General features: G+C 39.8%; 2 protein-coding genes across 13 annotated transcripts in view; both read left to right on the plus strand.

The window, feature by feature from the left end:
* Positions 1-16294, plus strand: part of pde4dip (phosphodiesterase 4D interacting protein) — a 95508-nt gene extending 79214 nt beyond the window's left edge. For 5 of the 9 annotated variants that reach the window (XM_026148218.1, XM_026148216.1, XM_026148217.1 and 2 more), the window contains 16 exons: positions 4393-4661; positions 4940-5077; positions 5202-5396; positions 6434-6718; positions 7573-7704; positions 7901-8020; positions 8174-8363; positions 8510-8634; positions 9761-9877; positions 10009-10113; positions 10549-10736; positions 11018-11149; positions 11946-12084; positions 14117-14163; positions 14354-14477; positions 15260-16294. In XM_026148218.1, coding sequence (XP_026004003.1) covers positions 4393-4661; positions 4940-5077; positions 5202-5396; positions 6434-6718; positions 7573-7704; positions 7901-8020; positions 8174-8363; positions 8510-8634; positions 9761-9877; positions 10009-10113; positions 10549-10736; positions 11018-11149; positions 11946-12084; positions 14117-14163; positions 14354-14477; positions 15260-15408 — 2455 coding nt within the window. In that variant the 3' untranslated portion in view covers positions 15409-16294. The remainder of the gene's footprint in view (positions 1-4392; positions 4662-4939; positions 5078-5201; positions 5397-6433; positions 6719-7572; positions 7705-7900; positions 8021-8173; positions 8364-8509; positions 8635-9760; positions 9878-10008; positions 10114-10548; positions 10737-11017; positions 11150-11945; positions 12085-14116; positions 14164-14353; positions 14478-15259) is intronic. The other 4 variants (XM_026148211.1, XM_026148213.1, XM_026148214.1 and 1 more) reach the window with 4 other exon arrangements.
* Positions 16295-19717: 3423 nt separating this feature from the next.
* The window catches only part of mast2 (microtubule associated serine/threonine kinase 2), a 140496-nt gene continuing 133665 nt past the window's right edge, over positions 19718-26548 (plus strand). For all 4 annotated transcript variants that reach the window (XM_026147102.1, XM_026147104.1, XM_026147105.1 and 1 more), the window contains exon 1: positions 19718-20586. In XM_026147102.1, coding sequence (XP_026002887.1) covers positions 20506-20586 — 81 coding nt within the window. In that variant the 5' untranslated portion in view covers positions 19718-20505. The remainder of the gene's footprint in view (positions 20587-26548) is intronic.

A 26548-nucleotide genomic window follows, 5' to 3' on the forward strand; every position in this document is an offset into this window, starting at 1 on the left:
GCGCGTGGCACTATGCATCCAGCAGAGCACCGATTTCTGTTATGTAAGATTTACTCACCAGAAACCTGGATTTTTTTGTGTTCATGGACAGAAGGCTGGGCATAAGGGATTTTTCTTTCAACCTGAAGCTTTTTAAGTGGAGGATACTTGTTATATTCTGAAACCTTGAAAAGAAAACCATTTTCATTTTGTGATTGCATTTTTGCAGCTAAGATGATGCTTACATGTTTTTATGGATAGACTGGTGTGGCTAGAAAACATATCAGCAAGCAGAAGAAAGAAGGAGCAATGCTTTGTGGGTGATCTTTCATTCAGCTGTTTTTTTTTCTGATGGTTGCTGGAGCATGAACATATAAGCCCTCAGGATCTGGACTTTGATTTAGATGCATAGCTCTGTTTCCTTCTTACTCTTTCGTCACTACATCTCTGCCTCAGGCCTGCTGCTGCTGCAGCTGTGCGTTTGCTGGTGGAGTGAAAGACTGTGTCAAGAGCAGCAACAAGAGGCTTTCTTTTCAGGGAATTATTCAAGCGGTCGTGAACCTAGGAGCAACAGCATCAGAAAAGGAAAAGTGTACAGGAGAGTAGAACTTCCTCAGGGAGTGGAGTAATTTATTTGTTTCCACTTTTAAACCTTTACATTTCTGCTGATCTTCTTATCTTCTTCTTTTTCAATTACCCCTGATTTCAATTTGTTGATCACACCCACAACCCTCTCTGGGAAGCCCAAACCTAATGAGGATTTTCTATGCTTTTCACCTTATCACCCGCGCACTCTGTCGTCTCTCCTGCTGTGTTATGCCCTACCTGTCTAATATACCTTCTGTCACACACATTTTGGGAATCTCTGCATCTATGCCAGTGAACCATTCTCCGTTACCTCTGGAGACCCAGCAGAGAAGAACAAACTGCAGCAGAGTTCAATAGAAACGGTGCAGACAGAGGAGGCATGGTCGCTCACCCAGGTGGAGGGTGTTAGGAGCGGAGGGTGACTGAGGGTGGGTGATGGCTCCTCTGTGGAAAGTCATGCTGTCTAAAAGCAGCCCACTGTACAGAGACTCTCTGTTCTCTTTCTCCCTGTGGGAGTGGAAAGCTCAGGAGAGAGAGCTGTTGCTGCTGAAGAAACACACCGACAGGGAGAGGAGAGCAATGCTCACACAGCTCGACAAGTAAGACAGCACAAAAAAAGAAACATGTTATCAATTTGAAACAGTATAACAAGCTTCTGTTATTTCAGTTACAGTCATGTTTATGCATTAACTATATGAGCAAAGCATCTAGTTTGTTTAGAGTTAATGTTTGAAGTGAGGGAAACTGGCAGACTAGTGCTATCATAAGAGGTCAATTTGTTGTTCTGGGTGTTCGCCTTCATCCTCTGATGAATGTGCCCTTCACACTCACCAAATCTAATCCCAGATGATTGTTGTTGATGGTTGTTGACCAGCGTGTTAGAGTTCTTCCATTCTTTCATTAGAGTTCAGCAGGCTTGGACAATCAGTGCTAAGATGGACCGAGGCTGTTCTAGCAGCTCTAGTCTTCCAGCACCTTACTAATCCACTTGGTTGGCTATTTCTTGAATTCGTCTGTAGTTTACCAAAGACAAAAAGGAACTTCAAAAAGGGTAACTTGTGGTTTTTGTAAAGTAATATTCATAATCCACACTGCTCAAAAAAAGTAAAAGAATAATTTTCAATCAGAGTATAGCATCAAGTCACTAAAACGTCTTGGATATTGTTTTGGTCAGTTATGTAGGAGAAGGTGTTGTTATTCAGTTTCAGTTGTTTTGGTGTTAATTAAATTAATAACATCTGTGTAGGACTCTGGCATTTTTTCCCTCCTTATCCATCTTCTTTCACTAGTTTCACATTTGGATAGAGTCACGGGGGTGGCCTGACGTCCACTAGTGAGCTCTGAGCACCATGCAGCCCGGTTTCCATTTGCCATAGAATACAGAATTGGCAAGTCCACCACTAGGACCCTGTGTTTTTCAAATATGAGAGCATGTTCACCCTGAGCACATGTGAGAGATATTGGTGGTAGGTCAGTGATGGTCTGGAAAGACACATCATTGGAGGGACACGCAGACCTCCACAGGCTGGACATCAGCACCCTGACTGCCATTAGGTATCAGCCCTGCAGGTGTTATTTTTCTGGTACAGGCATAGATGTGTAGTGCTGTGAAAAAATATTTGCCCCCTTTACAAAGGGCAGCTTTTAAATGATTCATCCTTAGCAGGGTTGCTGGGAGCTGGAGCCTATCCCAGCTAACATGAGGCAGGGTACACCCTGGACAGATCATGGTCTGTTGCAAGGCATTCAAAGCTATTTGCAATTTAGAACGACCAGCTAATCTAACCCCATTAATTGCATGTCTTTGGACTGTGGGGGGAAGCCAAAATACCTGGAGAGTACCTACAGAAATACAAAGAACATATAAACTCCACACAGAAAGGCAGAGTTGAACTCAGGAACTTCTTTCTGTGAGGCAATTGCTAATCGCTGTGCCACCATGCTGCCCAGTTGATGATTTCATTTATTAAATGGAAAAAGCTATGCAAACCTAAATGGAACCATGTGGGAAAGTAGCTGCACCCTGGAGCCCTCCTAAACCTTCCATCCATTCATCCATCCATCCTTTTAACCAACCTCCATCCATCACCATTACACCACAGTGTTTTCCTAATGGTGTGGCATTCTTTTTATGAAATGCTGTGTTTGTCATGATTACATTAATACCAAACCCAATGAACAGTGTCAGACGAAGGGCAAACGTTTGCTTATATAGTTCAGGATCAGCGAGGGTGTGTGAGCTGGAGTTTCATTCAACATCAGCGGTGAGAAAGGGTCTGTGAACAGGTAGACGTAGCATTAGCTGATGTTGACAGATTGGGTTCCAGAAATGAGGAGTCGAGCACAGTGGAGGGTGGAGAGTTTCACGGGAGTGAGTCGGAAGGAGGCGAGCAGAAGGAGTGAAGCCATCTGTGAGCAGGAAGGTCCTTGTGGCTGAACAGGTAAATCGTTCTGACAACTGACCATGAGGTGCAGTTAGAGATGGGACTTGATACCAATTCAGCAATTACAATTCCATCATTGATATCATTTATCCATTCGATTCCTTATCGATTCAATTATTGGTTCTCATTGGTTCCACTTTGAGAGTCACCACCAAGTAGCGAAGCAGCATATCAAAGACATTACATTTGTGCAAATTAATTGCATGCTGTGTGGTTAAATGCTTGTGCATGAGGTATTTCCCCTCTTTTTTGAGATCGTACTGCTGCTTAAGTAAAGGCAAAGCGTCTGACAGTATGCAGTCTTGATGGATAATGGGTTGCAGGCAGAGCCCAAGAGAGTAGCTCAGCCCAAAGGTGATGGTTACTAGTGTTGTATCCAAAGTCCAGCTTGTCGATAGAATCTCTTTTCTGTAAGTCTTGAGGCTCATCAAGATGCAAATATGAGATGAGCCTTTGTGTTCTTTTTGGTCAGCAGTTGTTTTCCTTGGAACGCTCGCATGAATGCCATTTTTGCAGAGCCTCTGTTGAATTGTGAACCTGACCTTCCTCCATTCCTGAGCCAGGTCAGCCCTGCAGTTCTTTAGATATTGTTCTGGGTTATTTTGTGACTTCCTGGATGTTCCATCAATGCATTTTATGGGAAGCTCACCATTGTTCCAACTTTATCCATTTGTGGAGCACCATGGGTCTGAGTTCCAAAGCCGTAGAAATGACTTCCTAACCCTCACAAGACTGATAGATGTCAATGACTTTGTTACTTCACTTTGTCACAAAGGTTCTGTTGAAATTATTTCTTCATTCACTGGGTGTAGCAGTAATCAGGCCTGAGTGTGGCTAGTGAAATTGAACATAGCTTTCCAAAAAATGTGTGTGTGACTTGTTTAATGTCAGTCTAGATTCTTACACATTTGATCTGATGCAGTGTCATGTATGTGTTAGTCACTAAGAGGCTTCCCCAAAGCAACACGATGCAGTCAGCAAAGCCTTTTGTGAGAAGAGCAGGCAGGTGACTCACACACCTGGTACAGCACTACTTAATAATACTTATCCTTTAAGTCACATGGACACAACTCATGCAGCTACTACTCTCAGATTCCTCAGCACACAGAAATCAGGGTTCAGTACTTTTAAACATTTTGCCTTTCATTTTAAATTGTGCATGTGTTTCTCTTTGTGTGTCTGGGTGGGGGGGCTATAAATCCTTTTATGGTTTTATGATGATTTAATAGAGTGTTATCTGCACATTATTTGTGGCCTAATAATTTGGGAGAATTACATTTTAGCTATATCTGACACGATAAATGTATTGTGCATTGACCATGGTAAATAAAATGTGTGTGTGTGTGTGTGTGTTTGTGTGCATGCGCGCACGTGCCTACAGCCTCAGTAAAGAGCTGCAGCAGAAGGACAAGGTCATTGAGTCTCTCCGTGCCAGACTAAACCAGCATCAGCAGCACCATCATCCTCATCGTTCTGACACACCCTGCAGCGGTCATGCCCTCTCTGATACCACCGACCAATCAGATCGCATCTCTTATGTGTCCGATGAGCATGGATCCACAATTGAGGACCTGGAGTTGAGCTCTGATGTTGATGCTGCAAGTGAGCTTGGTCAGGATGAATCACGGATTTCTGCCAAAGTGAGCACAGGTACGAGTGTTTTTCTTTGTGTTTTTTTTAACCAACACAGTCCAGAGGGAATTCCAATTATGAATATTTGTGTAATTCCATGCAAATGTTACTCATGTGTGAGGAAATTGCAATTGATGACCTGTTTCCAGCAGAGCATTAACCATCATTTTAATGCTCTTCAGAACAAAAGGAGCAAGTCCCGCACTGCAGTTTTGCCATTTGACCTTTGCAGTATCAACTCTTTATCATAAAATGCATAGAATCAGTGTTTTGCAGTGTATGACTTTTCTTTCCAGATTGTCACCATGGAACAGTGTCACGCCATCCATCTATCCCTCCATCTATCACCTCATCTCACAGATCCCAGTCCTGTCATAGCTGCTCCAGCATCCAATCCACCAGCTCCCAACACACAGGCATGCAGAGTCAGACAGGTAGGAAGGACCCCAGAAAATGTCCTTCAGCTCATGTAGATAGGAACTGCTACTTGCTGTATCTTTCTTTATTCTTTGCTTTTTTGTGTCTGTCTATCATATTTACCTTCCCCTTTTCTCCCAGCTCCTGTCTCAGTTTTCAGCCCTACTTCCTTTCACACTTCCCCCACTTCCTCCACCCAGAAGACACGCTTGCCCTTCCATCCTCGCCCTTCCAACCTGCGAACCCGTTGCCAAAGCAGTGGGGGTATGGGTTTCTCCCTGACTGAGGTGCACCAGGAGCTGCAGATGTTACAAAGGCAGCTGGCAGACAAAGGCAGTGCGTCATGTCTTTGCATGCTTTTGTGTTTGACCCACTTTAAACTTAACAAATTCAATGGAGTGTGCAACCAAGAACTGATTCCTTCCAGAAACAATCCTTTGAATTTCTTTTCAAAATTAAGCAGCTTCTGGTGAAATAAAATGGATTTAGTCTGCCTAAGAGTAACGATTACTCAATAATTGTTGAATGCTTCAGAAGTCTGAATCATTAGAAATGATTTAGACTTCTACGGGGGATCTTTTTGGACCCTATGACATAACCTACAAAAGATGGCGATGTCATTGGCCGCATTTATGCTTGTGCTGGTGCATTATATGGTAATTAGTGCCCCATAAAATACTGGGACATGATGCAAATGAATTACTTTGTATTGTTTACTTTCTAAAAGATATGTGGGGGATTTGTTAGATCAGCTAAAGGCTGATTTTATGATCTGATTTGGTTGCAGATCCTGAATTTCTGACATTTTGTGTGTCTTAATAAAGAGCATCACATAATTAGAGCACATAACTTTGATAGCAACAGCCATCTACATTACATTTAGTTGTACTCTACTAATTTCTTGAGCATCTGTTGCCCCTGAATTGTACACTATAATAAAAGTTATAAGATGGCTTCTTGTAGTTAAGCAGAGAGGGAGCTGACCAGCTTTAATAATTCATTTCTCCCCAACTGCCTTTGTCTTTCTTCTCACTGTCCTGTCATCCCATTGCCTTTATCTTTAACACACTGTACTTTCTTACTCATTAAGCAACTGTTCTGCGCTTGATGTTTAATGAAGCCAGAGCCTCCAGCTGGAGAGGGATTTGCTGTGATCTTAAAACACCGATGGGCATTAGAGCTTTCAGAAAGCCCCAACCAGACAAATTTCATTTGGCTGATTAACAAACTTGCTCCCGATGTCAGGAGAAATCCCTTCATCTTGCTCTTGGTCTTTCTAAGACACACACACAAAGCAGACCATGTATTTACGCAATATATAAGCTATCCGCTTTTCCTTTAGTTGTTTCCTTAAATCTTCTCATCCTCTGCAGGGTTTTCTACTCCTCAAGCCAAACCGCTTCAGGGTTTCCCATTTGTCTACCAGCAGCCGGACTCCTTTGACTTACTGCCTCTCTCCTACCAAGGATTCCAACCTTCTCCTTTCAGCAGTGCTGCTAGCAACAGTAGTCTGGATGCCAGCTTGACAATGAAAGCTGGGGCTAGCCTCCTGGAGAGCAGTGCATTGTGGGATGTGAGCTATGGAAATCGAGCAGTGAGAACTGGAGCTGACCTGTCATCAGGATCCTCGGGGTACCAGTCAGGCAACAGTCACACAGGTAAAGCTTTAATGTGCCCGATGATTTCTCTGATTTCTGGGTGTTTATGTTAAAAATGTTTAGAAAATTGTTCAATGTTTTGTATGTACAAGTTCCCTACTGACGCTAGTGCCTGGGTATGCTTATGTAATATCAGTTTTTAGCAAACTTGTGTAGTAAATTAGTCTAAACTGTATTTCCTCAGCTGAGGCATTAAAAGCACATTTTTATTCTTATTTTCTTATAGCCTTAAAAGAAATACCAAAAAAAAAACCCCAAGAATTGCATAACACTGAGCTGAAATTAGTTTGGAATATTTGTTTGTAAAATGGTCAAAGACGAGATGTTATAGGTTTGTAATAAGTTTTAAAAACTCCAGAATTTTCAGATGAATATAATAAAAGCTCGGCTTCTGAATTATTCTTTCATTGTGCTGATGTATTACGAACAAAGCATTCAATACATCAGGCTGTGAATGCACCTTCAGGCAACTTTTGTTGTAGTGCTATAAATAAAATCAAATTGATCTGAAACATATTAAATGTTTTGTGAGCACTGTGTTGCAAATGATCTCAAATTTTAAATCATGTATAAGAAGTTTTGTTTTATTGAACATGGATTAAATATGCAATGACATTTGAAAGGGTTTAGTTAAACACACATCCAGACATGTTTGGAATTAAAATACTCAAAAATAGCCAGTGCATGAAAAACAAAACAAAAAACAAAAATATGGTTATTGTCTCCTGTTAAGCCAGCTGTGAGTGATCAGTCGCTGTTTTTGACAATGATCTTTTTCTTGCCTTATTAGTTTATTAGGTGAGCGTGATTGGTGATTTCACAACAGACACTCACTCTTCGCTTGTCTGCTACAGGTTCAGACCTGATGAAGGAGCACTTGAGGGAAATCAGGAGTCTGAGGCAGAGACTGGAGGACTCCATCCACACCAACGACCGTCTCCGACAACAGCTGGAGGAGAAACTGGCCCGAACCACCACTGAGAAAGGTAACAGAGACAAACGAACACACTGTTCGTGTTATCTGCAGGGCTCAAAGTTTTGAAAAGCATTGAATTTAGTCCTGACAAAATATGTTATCGAAATTTTATTGCTTTAAATTGAATTTACAAAGATGTTTTTTTTCTGTCATTATTTATTTATTATTTATTATTTTTCACTCCTCTGTCTCTATCTCCTCCAAAGGTGCTCCTACCAATATTTACATCCAGGGACTGGAATCAGTCAACCAGCTTGCCAGTGAGATTAGACTTCTAAAAGAGGAAAATGTTAGTCTACAAAATCAGCTGAAGCAGGTTACCAAAGGTACAGTATAATGTTTACTACCATGTCATAAGCTCAAGAGTCATTATTTATATTCAGAATGTAAATGTGAGTCTTAAATGTCCCTGCCTGAAATCAGACAAAAAAGTTCAAAATCAAAATATCCACTCTGCTCTGTTGTTATGTATCATGCAGAGAGCTCTAAGGAGGCAGAGCAGCTGAGGGAGGTGGCGCTCCAGGAGCGTTCCAGGGTGAAGGAGGTGGAGCTAGAGGCTGAGAAGTGGGCAGAGCAAACCAGGAAGCTCCAAACTGAGGCTGAAGCTCAGAGTCAGGAGATGTTACACCTGAAACAAGACAGACTGAGGAACCAGGAAACCATCAACAGGTAGTCTGTTTGTTTCTCTCATTGGAATACTTGGAGTCTAACACTTTTTAGACATTTTAGTGGGACGATTTTGAAGGAAACACATATCTTAAAGAAATCATAGGTAATAAATAACATGATTTCATGCATTTTATGAAATACCTCAGGCTCCAGCATGAGTTGACTGTCCTCCGACAGCAGCTTTGTGAGAGCCGCAGTTTGGTCCATTCTCTTCAGTGTGAGCTGCAGGTGTATCGCAAAAAGGGGAGAGTCACCACAAATGCGCCCACTGGTAAGAATCAACACACAGTCGCCTGTTCAGATCAGTGAGCAGCTTTAACTCGATGTAGTGAAGAAAAGCATCCATCCATCCATCCATCCATCCATCCATTTGTCTTTACTGAATTCAGAGACATTGTGGTCCTGGAGTAGCAGTCAAGACGCAAGATACACCATGGACATGTGGCCAATTTATCGCAGGGCAGGAAAATGAGTAATGCAAAATTTCTCTAAGTATTCTAGAAGTAATATTTTTAATTCTAAACATGGTGCACACACAAAACTGTGCTTAAACAGTGCATAGAAACACGCACGTATCGAGAATTCATCAGTATTTTCCTACATGAATTTTTTTAAATACTTTATAAACAAATTTAAAACTTCCCCAGACCACATGTATACCAGTCTGTCTTATGTTTTAAACTTATTTTGGCAATTAGTTTGTTTTCCAGAACAATGTAAAAAAAAAATCATAGAGTTAAATAACAATAAAGAATTTAAATGTAACGTACAACATAAACGATTGAGCTTTAGCTAATATACCTAACACTAAATGCTTAGCATAATAAAGCTGCATTTACTAAAAAGACTTGCATATTGGCTGGATGTCATCAATGGCATTCATTTCTTACCAGTTTGCTACTTCCCAGTGGGCTGGAGGCTCTTCATCTCCTCCACCTGCTTCCTTCTTATGCTATCTTATTTTTCTTCACATCATCTCTGATGTCAAACCTTTTCACTTTATATCACAGAATATTTTGTCATACAGCATTCAAAAATAAAAGTAGAAAAACATTGCACATGTTTCATTAATCAGACCAAAAATTCTGCATGCACACTTATTTTGTTTGGATAATTTTGCCTATATTAGTGAATGAACCCCACTGGCATCAATCACTATTTTCTAGGTGGGTATTTTTTCTATGAGCTGCCATTCGTAAAAGACGGCTGCTGGAATTATGTTTCTGTTTAGGAATGCAGTAATATGAAAACTGGTCCATGTATTCCTTGTTAAAATCATCTAATGTGTCACTTTTCTAAAGTTACAATGAGGACCTGCTTCTTTTCTCAATCCCACGCTCCCACACAGATTGTCTACTTTCTTTGTTAATCACCAGTATTTGTGTGTTCTCTAACAGGTCAAGGCAGTGACAGCACAACAGTCTTTGATCCCAAAGACCTGCACATTCAGCTGGAGCAGCAGCTGAGCAGAGAAGCTGACACGCAGCCTCAAGCCAGGAGGCAGCTCTTCAGCGGTCAGTATATCTGAAACACATAGACTGTTTCTGAAAATCCTGACAAATATGGCAGATCATAGCATTACAATTACAAAAATGTTTTAACAAGGAAACTTTAAATCAGTACTGATGGGAATCTGTCTCCACAGATAGCGTTCCCTCTCCACCTGTGAGAGACACTGGACTTTTCAGTCCTTCCTCTCCTTTGCATGCTATGCAGAAACACACAGAAGAAACTGGAGCAACTGATCAGGGTGAGAGATTTCAAGCAGCACTTGCACTGTGACTATGCAATCCTACCCATAATAGTCATAACTTTAAGCATGAAAACATTATTCTGCGAGCTTTGTTCAGGTATCCCTCAGTGTGAATAATTTTACATGAAACCAGAAACTATTAGCAGTTGGCTATGGGGAACAATATCTCTGAGCAAAAAAGGAAATAACAGTAACCGTGTATGTTTGAGTCCACATCCACAATTCTTTCAAATAATAACTCCTTGCTTCATGTCACTGATAATGTGTGGTTATTGCACATCCTCCTGGCTTGAGCCTGGCTTAAGTTTGAACCTGTAACTTTAGGCATTTAAAGGTTCTTTTTTATGTGGGATTTCTGTACTCTTAAATCAAATAAGTGAATCCATAGAGAGAAGACTGCACTGGACACAGTTCTTTCGTTTTCCTTTCCAGCAGGCTCAACCCTGCATGGACATCGCACAGATGGCTGTTTTTATAACTGTCATGGCCGCCATGCAGTGGGCCACATTGATGACTTCAAAGTTCTGCAGCAGCACATCCTCCAGGGAAGTGCGCTCCTCCTTAAGATGGAGACTGCTCTTTATTCTCTGAGCACCTCACAGGAGTTCTCCTTTCATCAGGTAAGAGCTCAAATCTCTTTTTATTCAATATAACTTGAGATTCATTTACTAAATTATGGTCCTCATAAAAGTCCAGAGCTGATAAGATAAAAATTATTAGTGCCTTGTAATGGGGGGTGGTCTCTGGAATGTGCTGTCAGGTCTGTAAATAACTTTTTCTCATAACAGAAGCGACGCGAACAAGTGCCGCAGCCCTGGCGAAAACCTCTCATACATAAATAGAAATAAATATATTCATAATTAATGCACATTATATTGACTTCATGCATTTTGTGTTCCAGCTTTCAGACTGGGGTTCTGTTCAGAAGCTGCTGCTGGACACTAAAACTCTGCGGCAGATACTGGATGAGGCTGAGTCTCTGCTTCGCGTGTTCTGGAGAGCAGCTCTGCCCAAATCTGAGGAAGTCCAACAGGTCAGAAAAGTATTTCCTGGTGTCACAGAGAAAATCTGATTTGGGATTGTAAAAACGAGAGACCAAAATCACTGTATTACTATTTTTTTCTCAGCATTAATACATAAATAGAGAAGTGGAAAAAATATTTCTTGATAAAAGTATTTACTAAAATTGACTAAAATGTTCAGTTTAATGCAAGACAATGTGTTACAACAGGACCAGTGTAACACTGGATGAGGGCATTTGTATCACTGAAAAAACTTAATTAAAAGCAGACTTTGACATATTACATTGCTGCTATAATATGTAATCAATTAGTGTTTTAAACCTATATAAAAAAAAATATATATCTAATTTGCCACTTTTAGATCCAACTCCCATTAAATGTGAAGTTTATATAACAGAAACATTCAGCTCAAAATCATTTTTTTAAACGTCTGTCAGGGTTAAATGATCCTGCTCCTTTTCCTCAGGCTCTCAGAAAGAATCACACCACCCTACACAGAGTAAGTTTCACTACGTAAGCTTGTTGCTGATAGAAAAACATGAGGGTGATACAGTTGGCCCCTGTGAGGTGAACCCTGTTAGGTGCCTTTGCACATACTTTACTTAGAAGTAAAAGATTTATTAACTTTTCCCCAAAGATTAAAGGAGCTGGATATGAGTAAATAAACAGATTTTATGCAAAAATGTATCATTTACTGCAACTGCTGCACCTGCCTTTGTTATTTCAGGTTGTACTCGCATGTTCTGCACGTCAGTGTATGCATCTCCAAGAGCTTAGAGAGCCATCTACCTGTCTTTTGCTATTTAGGATCGGTCTCTGAGGGAGGAGGTCCTTTCTCTCCGTCTGAAGCTCTCAGAGCAAGAACAGGCTCTAAAGGACACAATGGAGAGAGTCAAGAGCTCCAGCGGCACCAAAGATAGCATGGAGCACTTTATAGTCAGCCAATGTGAGTACACATTTCCAAAAAACTCTTAATAGCACATGTAAAACCATGTGTTAAGTGTAGAGAGGCTCTCGTCTCTTTTTATTGGCTACACTTGGTATGAACAGATTGTGGGCTTTTTCTATTGCTATTCTGTGGTCACAGCTAGAGTTGCATGCCAAAGCTGGCAATAAAAGGGGTATGGGAAACGATAAATTGTCTGGTACTTTCTCATTTCTAATAAAGCACTCAAGGTGCTTTTTACTACAAGCCTCGTTCACCCAGTCACACACACATTCATACAAGTTATTGTCAAAATTTTCTTTTTTAACAGAGAAAGGGATTTTCAGCACTGTGGCACGGTGGTTAGCACCGTTGCCGCACAGCAAGAAGGTCCTGAGTTCAATTCCACCATCAGGCCGGGGTCTTTCTGTATGGAGTTTGCATGTTCTCCCCGTGTTTGCGTGGGTTCCCTCCGGGTACTCCGGCTTCCTCCCACCGTCCAAAGACATGAAGCTTGTGGGGATAGGTTAATTGGATAATCCAAATTGCCACTAGGTGTGAATGTGCGAGTGAATGTGAGTGTGAATGGTTGTCTGTCCCTGTGTGTTGGCCCTGCGACAGACTGGCGACCTGTCCAGGGTGTACCCCGCCTCTCGCCCTATGACAGCTGGGATAGGCTCCAGAGCCCCCCGCGACCCTGAAAAGGATAAGCGGAAGCGAATGGATGGATGGGATTTTCAACACAGCATTTCTAAATATACTTGGGGGTTTTTTTATAAAGCATACAAAATTTCTATTTATGCAGCACAAACTATTCCTGTCTAATAACGTCTTTCACCTATGCAGTGCTCAAAGCTTGTAAAATCAAGTTAAAACTGAGATCTATATACATGGTGTTTTCAAGAACTGGAGTGACAAGAGAGAGTTCAAAGAGAGGCACACGGTACAGAACAAGCCTGGTGGAGGTAGGAAGTGAAATTCAAAGAAAACTAGTGAGAGGTGTATCTAAAGATCCCTGAACAGCTGCCAAGATACCAGTGAATGACTTTACCCTTAAGCCCAAGGAAAACTCCAGGACAACCTGGAGAAAGATTATATATACTAGAAGCACATCCTGCTTATGATTGAAAAGGCGTACAACCCAAAAACACAATCCTTACAGTGAAACACGCAGGGGGCTGGAAACGGACTGTTTCTTATATAGTGTTTTTCTACTCCACCTGAGTACTAAAAGCACTTTACAAAACTTGCCTCATTCACACAAAGTTAGGATATTTGGCATGTACGTAGACTGAAGCAGCCAGGCATCGAACAACCAACCTTCCAATGGGTAGGTGACGTGGGAATATTGTCAGAATGTAAGAAATCATGAAGAAAGAAGCATATGTGAAGATTTTGAAAGAAAACCTCAAGCAGTCGGCAGAAAAACTCGATCTAGGTTGTCACTTTGTTTTCCAGTGAACATTATCGACTCGCCTGCACAAACTCCTGTTTTGAATATCACTGAAAACTGTGGGGTGTTGAAGACCAAGGTTAATGGCAAAAGACCATCAAATCTGGAGGAACTTGAGAAATTTGCTAAGATGATGTGTGTGAGACAACAAATGACTGTTATCCAGCAAAGGGATGCACATTTGACTATTAGCATCGAACACTTTTGAACTTGCGAAATAATTTGGCTCCTGTGTCCAAAGTAAAATACTGTAAGCATCCATAATAAAACGAGAATGTTTGGAAAAGCTGTGTTTAAAAAAATCCTTCTCTATTTAACAGCACTTGGAAAATACTTTTAAATTGGGGATCAAACCACCAACCTTCTGATTAGTGATGATGTGCTGCACCTCCTGAGCCACAGGTGCCTCATATGGCAAGACTTTCTTGTTCATAGAGTCTGAACTGGAGCATTTACGAGAAGCCTGAGATTTTGACTCTGAGATTACTTTGTATTGTCAGTAATCATGTGTAATCATGGTCATGTGTAATGTTTTCACCGTTGTTACAGTTTGTGTCAGAAAAAGAAATGATGATGATTGTATGTTTTTGTTTTTTACAGTGTTGAGAACACGCGATGTCTTGAGAAAAGCCAAGACCAACTTACAGGTCAGTTCACTCGTTGCCTCATATTAATCCTGGTTTTGGTATCATTATCCACAATGAGTGTTGTATTCCCATAAGTAAGAACAACTAAGTGGGTGGATGATGACGTCCCTCACACTTTTGGTCATTAGAAAAAGATGTTTGTTTTCTTTACCTTTCCTCCTCTATCCTGTCTCCTACTGAGTGTCCTCAGGAGAATGAACTCAGGATTTCTTCCCTGCACCAAGCTCCTTTTCCCATTCCTCCTTCTCCTCCCTCACTCCTCTCCTCCTCTTATTCTTCCTCATCCTCATCCTCACAACTCTGGCCTGGTAAAGGTACAGTCTGGCGTGTTGGGTGGTGAAGCTGCTTGCTTTTTGATTAAGAACCTACAGTATATATCAAAAATGTTTGCATGTAGCCAGTAAAGCCACTTAAATACTACATAATCATGCAGCATGTAAGGCTGACTGAGATACTACTAAACAGGTAAACAGCATACTTGTATGTAAAAGACTAAGCAAACACTAACACGTTGCTTTCCTTGCTAATGTTCGTCTTTCTTGCTAATCATCATTTGGACAAAAACAATAACTAGAAACGTCAGTTTGCTTACTAGAAAAGCAAATAGTGCAGTGAGACCATACTGACCAGTTTAAGAATGTGGCCTCTAGTCCTTACCCAGGATTACTATTTCTTTTGATTCTGTTATCAAGTAATAAGTGCAAAGAAATGCAATGTCTGGTGGAGATGAACCAAAAATATATATTTTTAAAACAGACATTTTTAACTGCAAAAGAGATTATTGGGCTTTATATGTGGTTACTGCTATACTTACTTTTATACACATACATTTTTTATGAACTCAAATTGATATAGATGTCTAATACCACTGGCTGAGCAATAGGTTGGTTTTGCTCTGTATATGTGCATTTTGAGGGGACAAAGGAAAACTGATAAACAGCAATCAGAAGCTGATACCGGTGTTAACAAAAAGAAATAGTAAAGTTACTTACAAGTGTAACATTTTAAATGATATACAACTTACATTTAACAGGTGGTGCATAAATAAGATCCACTCCATAGAAACCTCCTGGATCTCTTGTCAACTGTCTTTCAGGTGAAATCTCAGGCGGACGCTTCTGTGAGCTCAACATGTCTCCTGGTTGGAGTGTCATGAAGCCCCAAACTTCACCCTGTAGCTCTTCCTCCTCTCCTGCCCAGGGATGGACTCACCACCAGCTCCCCCTGCAGGAAGTCTTCCTGTAGCTCAGAGTTCATCATCACTGCCATCTCCGGCTGTGTTATTTTATTATTTATATCAATGGTATAATTTGTGCAGATGTTTGCAGGATTTTCCTGGAGGGAACTCAAAGGTTTTTTTGTTCATATGAGATAAGTCTCAGTTTGGCTGAAGCTTGTTTATGATTCATAGGTCTTTTTGCATTATTACTATTAAACCAAATTTAAATAAGAATAGAACTAAATTTAAAACAGTTTGAAAACTTTTAGATTCATCAGCAAATTAATCAGCAATTTCTGGAGGATGCCCTTGACTCACAGTTTAAAAGTGACAAATCAGGAAGGAGCTTCACCTTTGTTACTTCAGCAGGGATTTTAAAATGCAAAAAATGTGTTTAATGCCAGCAGGAAAAGGAAGAGTTAAAGAGCAAAATCCAAAGTGCTTCCTCTTAGCCTCTCTTGAGGCTCATGTTTGTAGTCAGTGTGTAGAATTACATGCATGTGGTGTGAGCGTTGTGATAAAACAAAGCCATACTCCCCAGAGGTAGTTATGTTTTAGTTTTGTCCTAATATCCTAATGAAAAAAGAACATAGAACCATCAAAAGACGTGCAGTCGGTCGTGTAGCTGGTAGATGATGTTTTTACTTTCAAGTAACACAGCAGCTTAGTGTCACTGATTCACCGTTCACCCTCCAACTTCACTTTTTCTGTTAGACATGGAAACAATCTTTCCTTTGTCTTTAGATAATTTAAAATGGGGGTCTGGCATCATCAACTTGCAGGCTTGATAAACCTTGTAAAAAAGATACTTGTGAGATACATTTTAATAAATGGTCCAGAAAGGATGACAGTTCATTTTTGTAACGATTAAAAAAAACAAAAAACCATAGCATCTCTTTTTTTCTTCTTCGTCAACTTCTTTTTTTTTTTCCTTTTTTTTTAAAACAACAACTTTTTTTTCTATGTTTATTTTTTGTTTTTAGCTAAATTTGTCAGTATCTGTGTGTTTTAATGTTTTGTCACAGCGATATTTAAAAAAAGTAAACACGTCTCTGGAAGCGTTTCCTTTGGAAGAGGTTTTGTGACACTCACAGTTTATTTTATTTCATTGGCTCCTCTTGTGTTTATTATTATTATTATTGTTTAGTTTGTTTTCGTGACTTTTTTCTGTTTTGTAGGTCACCTGTTTTGTTTTGTGCATGAACTGTGGCTTTACTGCCCTCTAATACTTTTACTGAAAAATGGAAATTCTGGGGTTACTGTGCAATACATAGCTCTGTGTTTCTTTGCTTTTGTTTTTAAGCTTGAGTGTTAAAGTGCCATGTCAACGGTTTTAATTCTAAAACTGAACTGATTTAAGAAAATTATTTGTTAGATGAATGCATGTGACAATCAGTATGAAGCACTTTTATTGGCCCAGGCATTTTTAGCTATCTAAATCACATAAAACAGCACTATACTGTAGGAGTGTAGTTAAGAAGCAATAAAATGAACCAAAGTAGACAACTTGCATGTTGTTAAATCAGGTTTAAAAGAGATTAAACAGTTTTGGACTGTTTTCCCTTAGAGGTCAAAGGTCAAACTTGGTTTGTTTTGTTTCTTTTAGTGTTAGAGCTGTTTTAGGAGCCACCCTTCATATATGTGCATATTAACGGTAGTATGTACATCAGAGAGAAGAGATGGTCTTTGGATGAAGGCCATTTGTATTTTTAAGACTTCTCTTTATTAAAATGTTTTGTGGTGAAGATCTTTCCAATAAAAGGGGACAAAAATATCTGTCATGTTTGTTGTTTTCTCACGTTATACTACATGTTTTTTATTTTGTTCACCTTAAGCACAGCCTTGCAAATACAGTGAGGGTTTCTTTATACTGTACACTTCATAAACCATGTTTAATCAGCGCTCAAATGCTGTTCAAAATAAAAACAAAACAGAATAACAATAGATGTACATGTGACTTACACAAAATTACAGAATACTTTCAAGTGTCACTAGCTTTTCTCTTTTTAGATCAACAATATTAAATGCTGATTATAAGATCAACAATAAGCAAGAAAAGCTATAAAAGCAGGAAATGCAAATACAAAATGAAAGCAGAGGCATAAAAATTTAAAGATTAAAATTTTAAAACTCTTAAATTAAAAAGTGATCATACATGTTAAATTAAAGAAGACATGATGCGCAGAAAATACGAGTTGTTTCCTGTTATGTTTTGAAATTTATGAATTATTTTATACTAAAGAGTAAGGGTAAACTCACTGGCCATTTCTTTAGTTACACTGAGTTGAACTCCATATTGGCTTTGTGACAAAGATTCAACAAGGCGCTGGAAACACTCTTTGGACTTTGTTGTCTATACTGACCATAATATGGAGTTGTGGTCAACTGAATGGGAAGCTGACAAATTTGCAGGCCAGCTACACATCCATAATGCAAATATCCAATTCTACTACACCCCAAACGTGTCTCGAATGGATTAAAACGCAATGACTTGGGAGGTCATTTGAGGAAAGTGATAGTAAAGTCAGTAAAGTAAAGAACCTTTCAAGACAAAAATCACATAGTGCTTCTCAAAATATCAGAGCATTAAAAAAGAAAAATGGGAAATTATCATGATCTCGTTGTCATATTTAAAATTCAGTTTGAGGTTATTTGAATGTGTTATCCTTCTGAATGCAGCCATCAGAAGATGGGTACACTATGATCAGAGAGGGATGGATATGGTTAGCAACAATACTCAGTCAGACATTTAGAGTAAATGATGCTGACATACAGTGTGCCAAGAAAATGTCCCCCACATTACACCACCAGTCTAAACTACTGGTACAAATAGGATGGATACTGGCATGCTTTTATTTTGTTTATGCCAGATAAACTAAATGAAAGCATCTGTATGCTGCAGCAGAGTTTGAGATCCATCAGCCCAGTCAATGTTATCCTACTCAGCACAGGATTGACAGCTGGTGCGGTCTTCTGCTGCTGCACAACCTGAACTTCGGCAAGTTGTCTTGACCATGACTGTAGGACTAAATGGACTGAGTTGCTGACGTGTGACGGGCTAATTAGATCTTTGCATTAATGAAACACTGAACAGGTGTACCTGGTGAAGTTTAACAGTGAAAGATAGAATAAGGCTACTGTGGGGATAAAAGAAAATCTGACTGTCGTATATATGGCACAATTTACCAAAGTATTGCCATGTGGTTTAAATACAAGGATGTCAAAGTGACAAGAAAATTCCCTCTTTGGGAAAAAAGAGGATTTTATTAAACAACACGTGCGCCTAAAATACACACTAATTATTCATATTATTAGATAATAGAATATATATTGCTTAATATGTAAATGTTATATGCAGCTATATGTGAAACATTAAAATATACATCACTTTATAAGCCTATCTGTTTATTTCACGGTCTCGTTAAACATACACACAGAAAACACATACGAAGCAGTTTAGTTGTTAATCAATAGGTGGCAGCAAACCACAACAAACCTCGTGGAATTGTTTCACAGCCCCAACACTACGAGGATGCAAAAGCAAGTCAGTATATGTAAAGGAATCAGTATAAGGTGTCTGATTCTGTGAGTGTGCTTTTAAATTTTAGAAAACAAAAAGTTAATTTCTTTCATGTGTCTGCATGGATTTTTTTTATAATCGTCATCATCTTTTTTTCCAAAATCAAGAAATCGTCTAGCAAGCGGAGGGTGTAGATGAGCTTGAAACCAGAGGTGTGAAGGGGATTAGGATTTCAAAATAAAACCTTTTGCACTTGCGCAAATTGCGAAAAATGACAGACATAATATAACGGCATATTGACTTCAGTATATTGCATTCAGGATAAACAAAAATATATTTTCTTCTTTTGAAATGGCAGTAGAGTATATTTGTCTTCTTTTACCACGACAGTTACCGATATCACATTGCATTGTCAGTGTTCAAATTTCACTCACATCAGGAAAATCCCAAATTATTATAATTATTATGTAAAAGAGATCAGTGGTTAGTGCCACTGGGAGCTTTGATCTCAGTGAGACTAACCTGGTTAAATTAATTAATTTAATTATTATTATTATCGTTTTAAAATAAGAGAATGTTATCCCCATCTGGTTTATTTTCTATGACTACAAAGACGTCAAAGATTGAACACTCTGGGAGAGACAAAGAGGTTATCACTAATATTTATTTTTAATAGTCATTGCATTTTTATTATTTATATATTTATTTGTTTAGTAGTTAGTTAGATAGATAGGATTTGTTTTTGTTGTTTTTATTACATGTGGATTCCTGTCCTTTCTTGCATACTTTTATTTTGGTATTAATGGACCGGATGTTGTATTCCTGCTAACCTGACACCCCAGCAGTCGTGTCAGAGCCAGGAAACAAGCTGAGCTGTACCGTGTCGTTGCAGTTCAACAGCGAGGTTAACTCAGTGTTCGCAGAGATCAGCCTTTATGTGAGGATGGGCGAACACCGAGACATGATGTATGTCGCCTAAGAAGTCACCAGACAGAGACGGAAGACGTGGAGCTCTTGGGGAATCATCTGGAAGCGTTAAGAGGGAAGGTAGACCTGCCAGGGTGTCACGGTCTTTCTGGGCAGGTAGACGTTATCAGGCAGCCAGACTAGCCGCTCAGCTAGTGTTTCAGCGGCAAGACGCTAGCTTAAATCGGGTTGAATGAACTGTTGCCACAGACGGCACAAAAAAGCGCAGCACGGATACATTTTTTCTAGAAATATAAAGCTATCCCTGTGAAAAGCGCACACTGCCCTTTTATCGTTTTCAAGGAGACACCGGTGGCTGCTCATGCAAGAAGGCTGATTGACAGCTTGTCACAACGGGTTTTCCAGATGTGGAGTCAGCACAAGAAGTGTAGCCGGGCTCTGAGTCGGGAATGGCTGGCCGGAGCAAACTCATAGGTGGAATCGCAAGTCAACAAACTGCAACAGCAAGCCATGCATTTCAGTTTGGCGCTGAGGTGTCCCTGAAAACCACAGCAGCCGACCTGACACGTTGTTCTAGCCAGCTAAGTGAAGTTACCGAGAGGATACTGGAAACTGCACAGGCAAGCGGGTGAAGTGGTGCAATCCGGCGCGCGATAGGACTGTTCCTACAGTCAGTATGAAGAGGACGGAGAATAAAAACAAAAGGAAACTCTGCAGTATGGAGCAGCACGACAGTGGAGGAGAGGAGAAAGATGCGGTGAGTAGTAAAAGCCTTTCGATACTCCTTGCTATGTCAGGAGGACGTGTCTCGTTCCCTTGTGAGTTCATGAGCCCACAGAAATCGCTAGAAACCCCTTAAACAGCGACGTCCTTTGCTTTCGGTACCTTTATGCAAAACCATTTTTCTTAGTAATTCTGCAATGTAGACCTTTTTCCAGAACTTTCCTAATAACTATGTTTTTTGGCTTAGATGAGTTAATATATGCCATCATAATTAGTTGCTATTGCTAGTAGTTATAAAACTGTCTGTAAGCATGTAGTCACACAGCAGTGAGGTTGTGTGAAAAATGAAGCAGTCAATATAGAATAAACAAGCAGTTATGATGTCCGTCTGTTTCATCAGCTACTACTAATGAACAGTTAATCCTCTCAGGAAATATACGCTTTCAGTAAAACATGTACACAGATGCTCTGTCCCTGCAGCTCTACATGTTTGAAAGACTCATTCCCTAATGGAGAAAAGGGACCTAATTCAGGAGCTTCACAGTTTTTGCTCAGTCAGTGTGGATGCTGGCTGTTTCCTACTATGGTAGGTTGTATACATTCTTTGGTTTGTCAGACGAAGGCATGTAGTCTGGAGTCCTGAAGAAGACTAAAGTGTGCTCTAGCAGTAAATCTGCGCTTTGTCAAAGAGTATGGATTTTGGATTTGTTGTAATTTATCAGTAAGTAGAAGTAATCCACCACCAACTAACACCAAGTTATCCATAGTGGGCTCATTACTTGGTGTTATTTGGCCTTGTGCTAATCTATTCAGTGCCCAATTTGTTCAACATGTAGTTATAATGCCAGTCTGGGATACCTGGGAAACCTACAGCTTAAGAACAAATGCATCAGAACTGGAGGTCAGAGGGGCTTTGAGCTGTGCCATCAAACTGGTAATTTCATTTCAGGTATTTTTTATTAGTAGTATGTTTTTTTTTAGTCCAGTTATTTGATATAAGTGATATTGGGAGAGGGTTCATCCCTCCCATAAAGTTATTGATTCTACATATATAAAGTCTGAAACTCTGTGCATTTGCACATTTAGAGGGTTAAGAGGCTTAAGCACAAAATAAACGACTGTCTGCCACATATATCTACTTTAACCAGTTATTAGCTGTTGGTGGAATATGCTCTTCTAGAAGCCATGCATCAGTATATTGGTTTAAAAACAGGTATAGGCCAGTATTGATTGCTATCGCAGTACCATATGTCTAAGTATTTTAATAATATTCAACTGGCTAAATGTTCAAAATGTTTTGTGAAGTCCTGAAAGATTTTACAACATTTTCCGTAAAGACTTTTTGAAGTAAGAAGTATGAGAAGCTGAGCACCGGCTATCATCCTAGCATATCTGTTATAGTAAATATTGATTTGCACCCACAATTTTACAGTCAGATTTGTTGCATGCCCCCTTTGGTGGCTACTTTACCTCACTAAACCAATAATTAAAATATTTAAGACTTTATTGATATGGGCAAGCCATTACAGAGGACATCATATTTGAGTCCGTAATAACTCATTGTCACGTGGTAATACTGTACAGTGCAATTCCTGATAGAATTCAGTAAAAGTTTATTTTAATGCTGCTAGGAATTGAAATCACTTGCAGCTTGTGTGTAATACTGTTCAGGAGCCATACTAAGGCAGTTTTATATTTTATTTGTCTTTGTTTGTAAAAACTATAAAGATAGCCCTCTAATAAGATACTCTGTCCAAAGATGAAGTCATCGGTGGAGCTCCAAATGTTTCCCAAAACCGGCCTAAAAGAGGAAATGTCTTCTTTGCAGGCAGTTTAGATTCAGGGGAAGGATTCGGTTTTGGGGAAGTTTGAGGGAGTGAGCTTTATATTTGTATCATGGGAAGAAAGACAGATGTTTTTTTGCTGCCACAGTTTTATTTGTTCTTGTGTGAACCGTGACGAAGTGAAGGAGCAGACAGGGCGTTTTCATGTTAAGTGACTTATCTGCCTATTTGCTTACATTGTGGAAGGCTGTGAATCATGTGCTATATTACTTCATGGTTGGCTGTTCTTATTTTCTTGCAAATGTGTATAATTGGGGTTTCGGTAAGATGTGTGACAAAAACTTACTTCTGACAAAGCAAAGAGATGTCCTCGGAGAAAAGCTGCACATGCTAGAGGTCAGAGCTGTGCTTGGATTTCCGTTTTTGCTTGATGATGATTTCTACATGTTCATTTAAAAATAACAGCCAGTTGCCGTCTTGTAAAGAAAACCCACACAAGTAAGTGGTTTTTATGCTTATCGTCCTTACTTTATGAGAAACAGATCATCAGATCATACAGTTGCTCCTGGAGAATCATTCGTCACTGATGTCTTCACTTACACACTGTCCTTGTTACAATAAAACCCCCACAAAATAACCAACATTTCACACAGTCAGAGGATGGATGTCATTTTCTAACTTCAGCGTGAATTTCAATATGTTGCCAGGGACAGCGGATAAACACATACAAACACCCACTGGAGTGTTGTAATGTGGGACCTGCATACTGACAGTTGGAAGAAGAATGCTTGTTTTTACGGTGGTGACTGCAAACAGTCACCACCGTAAAAACAAACAGGACATTATTACATCATGAAAGTCAGACATTCTGCAAGGTGTAATCAAACTCCTCCTTTATCTTTTAAACAAATTCAAAATAGGGTTAAATGTAAATGCCATTGAACATTGAATGTAAAAAAATGGAGAAATGGTAGCTTTCCTTTTTATAATGGATATTTTTGGAACTTTCCAACATGGTGTGAGCAGTGCTGGGCGATAAAATGATCACAATATTTTATAGAGGGGGGAAAATTTCAATGCCGATGATGAATGTAGGCTTTAATATTTGATGAGACAAACAATAATTTGGTTTCAGGCAGTATGTAAGGTTGGTGTAACGCTGGTCTTCTGAGAGAAAAAAATGACAATAACCAGGATGTCCTGATGAGTAAAGCCAAGAAGGAAAATGTATCCGCCGTTCAGGAAGAGATAATACCAAAGAAAGGTCACACATCATCAAAAGTGTGGAAGTGGTCAGTTTTCTATGATTAGACCAAGCACAGATAAAGACAGGTTGCAAGATATAGTGGCGACAGGTCCCAACAAAATCCAGTAACATGACACACTTCTTTAAAAAATATCAAAAGTATGCAAAAGAATGTGAATCTTCCAGGGCTGGAAAGCGTCGTGTTCTGGGCACGCATGAGCTTCAGCCTCGCAGTCTTGATTATTGGTCCTGAGGAAAGGGAGGGTCACAGACCATCTGCTGTGACAGACCAGAGAAGCACCTTGGTAAGGTCTTCCTTTGTCTCTCGTCAGCTTCTTCGTAGACATCAAAAACTGGATGTCAACCAATTTTCTCAAACTGAGCAATAATAAAACTGAACTGTGGTTGTGGTTCCCAGGTCACAGCCAGGAAAAGTGGCCAATCTGGACCTCTATCTCACCTTTTCCACAACTTTGGTGTCATCCTGGGCTTCCTCCACTCTCCTTACTACATATTAAATCCATCTCTAAAAGTGCCACCCAAATATGTCCAAGCTCTGGCTAGTGCTCCCTGACTCTTCAGCTGAAACCATCATTGATAGCTTCAGTACTTCCCACCTGGGCTACTGTAACATTTTCCTGCTTGGTCTGTTTATCAAAGCCTTGGACACAGTGCAGTATGTTCAGAACTCAGCTGCCGGAGTTCTTACCTAAACACATCACCCTAACACTTACGTGCTGGAGTTTGGCGATGATGACGGCTAAGCTACCAGTCGAGTTCCGTATCTCTTATCGAATCCATCTCCTCATTTACAAATCCCAACATGCTTTTGCTCCTCAGCATTTTTCTGATCTTCTCTTCTAGACCTCATGTTTTCTTCTGCATTCTGCAGATAAAGGCGTAGTCTGCACTTCTCACGCCAGTCTTTTAGGGAAAGAGGCTTCAGTGCTACTGCACCATCTCTCTGGAACAGGCTCCATCCCTGAGTATTTTCAACAGACAGTTCAAATGCCACCTGTTCACTGAGGCCTTTGAGCTCTGACTTTTGTGTAAAGCGACCTTAGATTTCTTGAAAGGGTATTTAAATATGATTTGTTTTTGTTGCAAATAATATTATTATGTTTTAAATTAATTAATAACTTTTCCCCCACAGCCAAAACATTGCAGCTATATGTGATGGAGTTCATAGCTCTCATAGATTGCAGAGAAAACATTTCTTCTTTCTCTGCTAGCTGAAAGAGAGATGAAAGGATAAGCTGTAATATCTTCTCACTTAAGACACCATGTTGTTGCTCCTTGCTTAAGCCCTGACATGATCAAGCTAATTAGGGCAGACTTGAGGTAGACTGAAATCTACAGCAGCTTAAATGTGTACTCTACAGTGTTAATAGGAGTGGCTGGGAACAGGGAGTTTTGTTATTTCACTAACTTCACTTTCACTTCATTTCTAAGCTATAAAATGCACATTGTAGCTCCTTAATTCTTTGTAATCTGTTATCTGTCCATCAGTTTGATGAAGTTTACTTTTGAAAACCATTGCACTAAACATCTAGCACTACCAACATTTTTTTTCTATCATATGACCATGTAGCTAATGTTTAGAACATTTCTTCTTCTGAGAGAATGGATTTCTTTCCATAGTGTCCAGCCCCATGCTCACTATAATGTCCATCCTTCGCTACTGATAATGCTGAAAGAAGTCAAACCGCTTCCAGCCTCATCAACTTCGTCTGTTCCTAGCTCTACATATTGTCAACGGTAACAGTAGCTGTTAACATCTCCGGTTCATTGGATGTGCTTAGGGTACTCATTAAATCTCCTCCCCTCCCTTTCACTGATACGGGAGAGTGATTTCCTTCCCAGCCTTTAACCACTTATGGGTTAGGTGCAGCTGAGGAGCCATTGAGCCAGAACGACCTTTGGGACTCCAGCTGATAGTTCTCCCTGCATTGCAGATGCCAGGGGGCAGACTGATAGAGCCCAAATGGTTTATGTGCCATTTTAGAATGCCTAGAAGCGCACTAATGGGAAGGCGCAGATGCAGTAGGATGATTGACATTAATTATAAAGCCCTCATTAACGAGAATTATGGCTGAGGTGAGCCCTATCGATGACTATACAAAAATCTCACGTATTAGTGTACAGGTTTAGTTATTGTGGTAATCTGCAATGAGTAGGAAGGAGAAATCTCAAAAAGTGACAAATGACACAAGTCAAAGCATTTGTTTGTTTCCCTTTGTTAATATTCAGTGTGTTTGTGGTTATCTGTTTACCGTTCTCAAATTATATTTTGTTAAGTCTCCTCCTTTAGATTAAACTTTGGGCTGTTAAATTGTGAAAATGCCAGCACAACACTCTTACTAGGGAAAATCCATCATCTGCTCCAGCTTAATGTCTTATAATGTTACCCCCCCCCCCCCCCCCCCCCCGAACCTGAGTGATGTTGATCTCACACTGATCTGGACTGCACATTGCTTTGCTGTCTTTGCTATTGACCACCTCGTTTAAACTTTGCTTTTTCTATCCTGTCCCTGAAAATGGGCACAACTCTGTGCATTGAACAAAAGCCTGCATTATGCTTGCTGTTGTAGTATTTTCAAATTTGACACAATTTAATATTAAACATTGTTAAAGAGTTTTCCTTGTGGAAGTTGTTCTGTCATGTTTAGTGTTTAGGAAATTTTCAATAGAAGTTTTTAGTGTGTGAAAATTTACTAGCATTAAACCAATAAATTTGAACCTATTATGATATAACATTGCTCTTTATTAATATATAACTAACTAACTAAGGAAAACAATGAACACTTACAGTGTTTCTCTAGGCATTTATTTTCCATTTTGAGTTGTTAATAGAAGTGAATGTATACTCAAGAGCATCAAGTCGCATTAACCTAATTCACAGGAAACGACAAATGGCTGTGCCTCCTGTAGGCACTCATTCATAACAGTCACCTCAAAGCACTAGG

The sequence above is a fragment of the Astatotilapia calliptera genome, chromosome 17, assembly GCF_900246225.1.
Source record: "Astatotilapia calliptera chromosome 17, fAstCal1.2, whole genome shotgun sequence".
Taxonomy (NCBI): Eukaryota; Metazoa; Chordata; class Actinopteri; order Cichliformes; family Cichlidae; genus Astatotilapia; species Astatotilapia calliptera.